We start from the raw sequence: 9,260 nt of genomic DNA, 5'->3' as shown, positions 1-9,260 counted from the left end.
CCCTCGTTGTGATTGAGACCTTCCTTTTCTCTCGCCCTCGTTGCGATTGAGACCTTCCTTTTCTCTTGCCCTAGTTGTAATCGAGACCCTTCTTCTTTTCGTGTGTGTTTGTTAGGAGTCTGATGTAAGACCAACCATTGGCATTCCGTTTCCTATTTGCGTTTGATTGTTTGGAGTCTGATGTAAGTCCATCTATTGGCATTCGGTTTCCCGTTTGTTTGTTGTTTATTAAGAGTCGGATGTAAGACCAGCCATTGGCATTCTGTTTCTTGTTTGTGTTTGTTTGTTCGGAGTTGGATGTAAGTCCATTTATTGGCATTCCGTTTCCTGTTGTGTGATTTGTTTGACGTCTCAACGTCCTTTTTTCAGTGTTTTGTTTCGGCGTGCGTTAGCCGAGCTACGAGTGCTCTGATTCTTACTCTAGTTAGAGAAGATACATATGCATAGGATGCGATGTCCTAGCGAGCACATTTCCCATTTCCCCAAATTACGTCGACTTTGATGTTTGTGTCTGACAAACTACGTAGGCCCAGGATGCGACATCCTGCCGAGTCCGCTTTCTCCGTTTTCTTCCGCCTGTTTTATTATTCCAGTGTGTGTGCATTCTTTGAGCAGTTTTTATCAGCAACCTTATTCTATTCTTTTAAGCGTGGATCCCGTCGAGTACGACGGACGTGAGGGGGTGCTAATACCTTCCCCTTGCGTAACCGACTCCCGTACCTTGCAATCTCTGGTCGTAAGACCATTCCTTTCCCTTTTTCAGGTTTACTTCGAGCGTTTCCTTTCCCTCCTTTGGGATAAATAATGCACGGTGGCGGCTCTGTCTCTTTTCCCGCCGGTTGTTTTTTCGCGTATGCGACAGCTGGCGACTCCACTGGGGACAAAAGAAGTTGACCTCTTGTTGGTCCATCTTCCCTAAGCGAGTCAATCCTAGCGCTCTCTAGGATAGTTTTGGTTGCTTTTATTGCTTTATTTATTGCATTTATGATTGTTGTACCGTGATTGTGTATATTTGCATATATGTTTGCATGCATCATATTATCATTGTGCTGAATTCTGTACAGGTTGGTTCCTCTGATTTGGGGTGGGTGTTTTGAGTGGGGCTAAAACCCAGGCCCGAGTATACACCTAGGATTAGTGTGGTCTCATTTTTCTGCACTTGTTGTATGACATGATGTTGAGACATGACATACCACAGCCGGAGGAGGTTCATTTGAGAGAGTCCTGCCGTTTGGAGTATTCCGCTCTGGTAGGGTTATCTCATTTGAGCTATTGACTTCGGTGGCCGTTCTTTCCCGGATCTTTGGTTTAGATGATCTTATGAGAGCTACAACGGCACACCCGAAAGGGCAAACCCATTGAGTATCTTGCCCGATTGTCGAGACCATTATCCGCCTTAGGATGACCTTGTTAGAATTTACCTGTGAGGGGAGGGTTTGATTCCTACAAGTACAGGTTCCGTCAGTGATTCTATGATGGTGACTATGGTTCAGATGGATTTATGGGTCTTTATTTCTGAGACGCCGGAATTCTGTCTGCGGTACTTATCAACGGGTTCCGTTTATTTCGGATCCCCGGGTTGAATTTGAGGTCACTTATCCAGAGGATCTTGTTGCTAGTTGGTCAGTGATTCACCTATGATGATGGTGATGTATCCTCCGGTTCTGTTTATTTCGGAACCCCTGAGTTAGATTTGTGGTTACTCGGGCCCTCAGATGATTGTGATCAGTCTAGAGACAGGAATCCAGTATAATGGGTGTTCAGATGACTTGGAGGATGGCATAGTGGCTTGCATTCATGCATCTGCATCATTCCCCATTTCGCATTCATCTGCATCTAATTCATGTCTATCCATACTCAGGGAACATTCTCGATTGAGATTCTGGTTGAGAGACATCCTGATGTCAGAATGTTATTGTCAAATTATTATCCGTCTCGATGAAGCCAGAATCGAAGGACAGAATGTTCCTCGTACGGATAGATGTTGCATTCATGCATACTAACGTGTCCCCTATTTTGTTGGTGTCGGTTTCTAACGTGTTTGATTGTCACTCAGATGGGGAAAAATGGAGAAGCCCAAGGCTGGGGAAGAATGGTAGACATTACGGTAAAAGCAGACAGGTTCGGGGTTGGCTATCAGTCGGGCCAAGGCTCGTCACACCAGAATAAAGGACGTCGTCAACCGTTCACGTTCACCAGTGTTGGAATGCTAGATCCAGATCACGCCTGTGCGAAGGGTGAAGAGATCGACAGTGACCGCGAGCTCGAATCGTGGATAAAATCGTGCGTACCAGGGAACTGGAAGGCCTAAAAGATCATCACTGTCACTCTGCGTGAAGAGTAATATTTCTGTTTTTAAATTCTGTTTGCATGAAAGCCATACGTTTTGCCCGAAACGTAATGGTCCATTGTAAGGGCCACCTCATGTGTTTCATTTTGCAACATTTTGCATCATTGACAAATGGATGTTTTTCGCATTAAAAGCGGTGTTCCCTGTTTTTCATTTATTTTTGCAGTTGAAAAAATAAAAATGGCAATGTTTGTTTTCATTTGTCTTCCTTTTGATATGTCTCGTCCCGACCTCGAAAGCAATGCATGAATCAATATTCATGTATATGCGATCATTCTCCGGATCTCATTGATAACAATTCTGTTACACCCTCATATGATTTCGACAATCTGATCTATCATGCCGAAGAAGAAGACGAAGAAGATTGTGAACTGCCAGAGGAATTAACCAGATTGTTGAAACAAGAGGAGAAGGTGATTCAACCGCACGAGGAGCGAGTCAAGATTGTTAATCTGGGCACCGAGGTGGTCGGAAAGGAAGTAAAGGTTGGGGCCGCCTTGGAGGCGATTGTCAAGAGCGGAGGTGATGCCATTCGGTCTCAAGAACGCCGATGCCACGTATCAGAGGGCCATGGTGACTTTGTTTCATGATATGATTCATCATGAAATCGAATGCTATGTTGATGACATGATAGCAAAGTCCCAAACAGAAGAGGGGCATTTGGTAGATCTGGCCAAGTTGTTTGACCGGTTGAGACAGTTCAAACTGAGGTTGAATCCGAACAAGTGCACTTTTAGAGTGCGGTCCGGTAAATTGCTGGGGCTTATTGTGAGCGAAAGAGGAATCGATGTTGATCCTGTTAAAAAAAAAGTAATACAAGAAATGCCTGAACCGAGAACAGAAAGAGAGGTTCGTGGTTTCTTAGGTAGATTGAACTACATTTCATGGTTCATATCTCATCTAACAGCCACGTGTGAACCCATATTCAAGTTGTTAAGAAAAGATCAAACGGTCAGGTGGAATAATGATTGCCAGGTGGCATTTGAAAAAATAAAAGAATATTTGCTGGAGCCTCCGATTCTATTGCCTCCTGTGGAGGGACGACCGTGAATCCCATACTTGACAGCCCTCGAGGGGTCTATGGGGTGTGTATTAGGGCAACATGACGAGTCTGGTCGAAAAGAGCATGCAATTTACCTTAGCAAAAAGTTTACCGACTGTGAAACAAAATATTCACTGCTCGAGAAAACTTGCTGTGCTTTGGCATAGGCTGCTCGCCGAGTAAGACAGTATATGCTGGTTCATACCACTTTATGGATTTCCAAGATGGATCCGATCAAGTATGTATTTGAGAAGCCAACATTAACCAGACGGGTTACGAGATGGCAAATGATTTCGACTGAATACGATATTCAGTATGCCTCTCAGGAAGCAATCAAGGGGAGTGTATTGTCTGATTACCTCGCCCATCACCCATTGAGGATTATCAATCGATGAAGTTTGAGTTCCCTGATGAGAACATCGTGGTTCTCAAATCGAAAGATTGTGAGGAACCGATCCCGGAGGAGGGGCCTGACCCTGAATCCGAACGGATTCTGATGTTTGATGGGGCGGTAAATGTGAATGGAAACGGTGTTGGGGCAGTACTTATCAATCCTAAAGGTGCACACTTACCTTTTTCTGCCAGATTGACTTTTGAAGTGACCAACAACGAAGCTGAGTACGAGGCTTGTATTATGGGGATTGAAGAAGCCATCGATCTAAGGATCAAAACTTTGGACATCTATGGAGATTCCGCTCTAGTGATTAACCAAGTCAATGGAGACTGGAATACTCATCAGCCACATTTGATTCCTTATCGAGACTACACCAAAAGGATCCTGACTTTCTTCAAGACAGTGAAGTTGTATCATGTACCCCGAGATGAAAATCAGATGGCTGATGCCTTGGCCACATTGTCTTCCATGATTAAAGTCCATTGGCCGAATCATGTGCCACACATTGCTGTGAATCGACTCGAGAGGCCTGCGTATGTGTTCGCAATCGAGTCTGTTGTTGATGAGAAGCCGTGGTACTATGATATTAAGAACTTCCTCAAAAGCCAGGAGTATCCTGAAGGAGCGTCAAAGAATGACAATAAGACATTGAGAAGGCTAGTTGGAAGCTTTTATTTGAATCAGGATGATGTGTTGTACAAGAGGAACTTTGATATGGTTCTGCTCAGATGCGTGGATAGACACGAAGCAGACATGTTAATGCAGGAAGTACATGAGGGATCATTTGGTACCCATGCTGGTGGTCATGCAATGTCCAAGAAGTTGTTAAGAGCCGATTATTACTGGATGACCATGGAATCCGATTGTTTCAAATACGCTCGGAAGTGCCACAAGTGTCAGATTTATGCAGATAAAGTGCATGTACCACCAAGCCCTCTGAATATCATGAATTCTCCTTGGCCATTCGCGATGTGGGGCATCAATATGATTGTGAAGATTGAACCTACTGCTTCTAATTGACATCGCTTCATCCTGGTCGCGATTGATTACTTCACCAAGTGGGTAGAAGCAGCTTCCTATGCCAATGTTACCAAGCAAGTGGTTGCCCGATTCATTAAGAAGGAGATTATCTGTCGTTATGGTGTTCCTGAGAGAATCATCACTGATAATGGTTCGAATCTCAATAACAAGGTGATGAAAGAACTTTGCAAAAATTTTAAGATCGAACATCACAATTCTTCTCCTTACAGACCAAAGATGAATGGTGTTGTAGAGGCGGCGAACAAGAACATTAAGAAGATTGTGCAGAAGATGGTCGTGACGTATAAGGATTGGCATGAGATGTTGCCTTTCGCTTTGCATGGGTACCGTACCTCAGTACGTACGTCGACCGGGGCAACCCCTTACTCCCTTGTGTATGGTATGGAGGCAGTCCTACCTGTTGAAGTGGAGATTCCTTCTTTAAGAGTCCTGTTGGATGTCAAGCTAGACGAAGCTGAATGGATTCGGACTCGGTTCAATGAGTTGAGCCTTATTGAGGAAAAGTGATTGGCAGTCGTGTGCCATGGGCAGCTATATCAGAGAAGGATGAAGAAAACCTTTGATCAGAAAGTGCGTCCTCGAAGCTATCAGACATGTGATTTGGCTTTGAAGAGGATCCTTCCTCCCGGTACAGATGACAGAGGCAAGTGGACTCTGAATTATGAAGGTCCATATGTTGTTAAAAAGGTCTTCTCTGGAGGAGCCTTGATGCTGACAACTATGGATGGTGAAGATTTTCCGTCCCCTGTGAACTCAGATGTAGTAAAAAAATACTTCTTATAAAGAGACCCGCTAGACGAAAAGAATAAAATAGTCCAGGAAAAAAAGGGCATCCCGGCGAACCAGAAAAAAAAATGAAAAGGTTCGGGCAAAAATTAGGGATAAAAAGAAAAAACTGTACACTCGACAATTCGAAAACCCCACAAGGGCGGCTTGGGCAAAAAAGGGTATCCCGGTGGACTGAAAACCTGAAAGGGCGGTCCAGGCAAAAGAGGGGTTGAAACGAACAACTGCGTCTAGCATGATCGTTTGTACTTTGGTTAAGACACCTGGATAATTCCCGGCACAGATCGGTCAGAAGCGTCTTGTTCAGAAGGCAGAAAGCACGGAGAGTCTTGAGGACATATGGGGTGTAACCGAGTTGGAAATCGATGAGATCACGGGTTCACATTGCCATTAGGATAGATTTTCCTTTTATGCGCAATTACCTCTTTTTAGGGATTGCTTCCTGTGAATTGCTCAGTTATGAGCCACCTTTTTCAATCAATAAAATGCATATTCAGTCAAATAGTTTTTGTCATACCCCGATTTTGGTCCTGAATTTTTTATTTTTGTTTGGCACTTGGCCTAAAGTTCATTTGCATACATTCATTCCCAAATCCATATTTGTTTGTTACACATTGATCATTGTCTATGCCTTTTGATCATGGTGCTTTTGACTATAAAATGGATTTTAATCACTTGACTTTTGTAATTTTTCAATTTTTGATTTTAATTTCAAATCAAGTTTAAAGCCAAATTTCAATTTAATTTTAATTGTTATCTTTACTAATGATTCAAAACTCTAATTGATTTTAATTTTCAAATAGATGTTAGAATTGATGTCAAAAGTAATTTTAACAAATTATTGGATTAATTTGATTTTAATTGGGTTTTCTACTGATTTTTTATTATTATTTAAATTGATATTTAAATTAGTCTTGGATTATTTCTAAAAAAATCCATTTTATATCCATAGTACATTTCAAAATCAAAATAGCATTACAACATTTTCATAAATTACGAAGTCATCTTCCAAAGGACAAACATTTTAAAACCATAAACATGGACTTGGCATTCACTTGATCCAACCTACACCAATTCACATTTCCATACAATTCCAACCGTGTCTTACATGCTTTACACTGCATTGATTTGGTTCCAAACTACATCAAAACCTTATTGCAAATGTTGCTGGGACCTCTTTGGGTGAAAAATTCAACCCAAATGATGTTTATATATCCTATCTCCCTTTGGCACACATTTATGAGCGAGCAAATCAAGTCATGACAGTATATTTTGGCATTGCGGTGGGATTCTTCCAGGGGGATAATATGAAATTAATAGACGACCTTGCAGTTCTAAGGCCTACTATTTTCTGTAGTGTTCCCCGCCTATATAACAGAATATATGCTGGTATTATTAATGCTGTTAAAATACTATAAGCTGCATTGATGAGGGATACAGACTTAGTGGTCACGTTGGCTCCCCAAGTCCATGCTGTGAGATAAAACTTGTAGATGTTCCGGAAATGAACTATACATCTGATGATCAGCCGAACCCCCGTGGTGAAATTTGCATCAGGGATCCCATTATTTTTCAAGGATATTACAAAGATGAAGTTCAAACGAGAGAAGTCATTGACGAAGAGGGATGGTTGCATACCGGAGATATTGGGACATGGATAGTTGGCGGTCGTCTCAAAATCATTGATAGGAAGAAGAATATCTTTAAGTTGGCACAAGGCGAGTACATTGCTCCAGAGAAGATAGAAAATGTATATGTCAAATGAGATTTTGTGGCACAGTGCTTTATATACGGCGACAACTTTAATTCTTCTTTGGTAGCTGTTGTCTCGGTGGATCCTGATGTCATGAAAGCATGGGCTGCTTCACAAGGCATAGTGCATAATGATTTAACACAACTTTGTAATAATCCAAAAGCAAAGGCGGCTTTTTTTAGCTGAGATGGACGCCGTTGGACGTGAGGCTCAACTTAGAGGTTTTGAATTTGCAAGAGCGGTCACTTTGGTGGCTGAACCATTTGCGATGGAAAATGGTCTGCTGACTCCGACAATGAAGATTAAGAGGCCTCAGGTGAAGCAGTACTTTGCCAAAGCGATATCGGATATGTATAATGAGATCTCCATATCTGATCCTTCTCTGAAACCCTTGCGTGATTCGTCTTCTTCAAGAGTTCCCGCTGAAGTATCTTGATACTGTCATATACGGTGATCAGTCTAGTACAATGACAAAAGAACAGTTGATGACAAACCTGATGGCACAGAGGATTCAGAGGAGGAAGTTCTTCCTGGCAGGGTCTTTCCACATGAGTGCAAACCTGAACTTCATATGGATTATGATGGTTCAACAGTAAAATGGGGACTTACTCACCACAAAGATAGTGCAGCTGATTGCTGTCAAGCTTGTTTGGACCATGCTAAACGCGCCAAAGAAGGTGAAAAGAAATGCAATATTTGGGTTTATTGCCCGTCAGAATTTGGATGTCATTCACCAGATGTCTATCAGCACAAACATCAGGAATGCTGGCTGAAATCTGCTGAGAAACCGAAACTGAATTTTAAGAATAGGTATCCTGAATGGTATCGAAATTCACATCCATCTGCACCGGTGATTGAACCATTCGTCATAGCAACAAAACCCCTCTTTCAATTCCTCTCCACTACCTACTGTGCAGACTGCTGATACTTCAAAAGTACCTGCACACCAAATGCCCATTGTTTCAACATTGACAAGACTTTTCAATGAGACATCGGAAGCACTTGGAGGGTCACGTGCAAATCCAGCAAAGAGGCGGGAAATAGAAGACAACTCAAAGAGACTTGGTGGGTTGTTTGCAAAATTGAACAGTGGGGACATCTCCAAAAATGCTTCTGATAAGCTCCTTCAGCTTTGTCAAGCGTTAGACAATGGTGATTTTGGTACTGCCCTGCAAATTCAGTAGTGATTGCTGATACTCTCTCCATCGTCCACCACAAGACTACTGCCTCAAGATTGAAGCACTTCTACAAAATTCTAGCAGTGTACAACTTTCACATTGACTGTTATTAAAAGCTGTTGCTCAAAGTAGTGTTCCAGAAATCACCCAAAACCAGAGCTGTGAAAAAAAAACGGAAATGCTTTTGGAATCTTCAATGTTTTACTGCAGTAACACAAAAGCAATTGGCAAGTGTTAGAATCCAAAAATTTCCCAAATTGGAATAGGGACGAAATTCAAAGAGAAAGGTTTGAGTTCATAGTACCGTTTCCGGATTGTAGCGTAAAACAAGATAAAAGTGATTCTGAGCACACAAAAGCGCTTCTGGAAATTTTCTCCATTTGAACCTGTTGGGATCACCAAAGACAAAATTGTAAACCCTAATCAGGAGATATAAATAGGAAGAGAAGAAATCAAAGCAGAGAAGGAAAAAACCCTAATCGGAGGCGAAAAAAGCTACCAAATAGAAAAAACCCTAAACCTGAGAATCAAAGGAAACCTGGTTGAAGAGTTGGAAGTGTTTGAAGCTTCATCATCAACGTCGTCACCGCCGAAGGTGATCTCTTCTTTAATTTATCCATGAATTCTTGCATATCCTGGTGTGTTTGAGTGAGAAAACACGATTGAATGCAGTACTGAGATAGAGAAGGCGCGATTGAGAGTTTTTTTTTCGTGAG

At 42.1% G+C, this 9,260-nt stretch overlaps 1 protein-coding gene and 1 pseudogene across 1 annotated transcript; both read left to right on the top strand.

The window, feature by feature from the left end:
- Positions 1–7,021: 7,021 nt before the first annotated feature.
- Positions 7,022–7,802, top strand: LOC127104570 (long chain acyl-CoA synthetase 6, peroxisomal-like; annotated as a pseudogene).
- Positions 7,803–7,937: 135 nt separating this feature from the next.
- LOC127104569 (protein transport protein SEC31 homolog B) lies at positions 7,938–8,550 on the top strand. The gene is made up of 2 exons (XM_051041751.1): positions 7,938–8,216; positions 8,284–8,550. Exons 1-2 carry the CDS (start codon positions 7,938–7,940, stop codon positions 8,548–8,550), a joined length of 546 nt encoding a protein of 181 aa, XP_050897708.1.
- Positions 8,551–9,260: the final 710 nt, after the last annotated feature.

This window comes from Lathyrus oleraceus, chromosome 7, assembly GCF_024323335.1.
Source record: "Lathyrus oleraceus cultivar Zhongwan6 chromosome 7, CAAS_Psat_ZW6_1.0, whole genome shotgun sequence".
NCBI classification, from domain to species: domain Eukaryota; kingdom Viridiplantae; phylum Streptophyta; class Magnoliopsida; order Fabales; family Fabaceae; genus Lathyrus; species Lathyrus oleraceus.
This window is presented reverse-complemented; position numbering and strand designations above follow the sequence as displayed.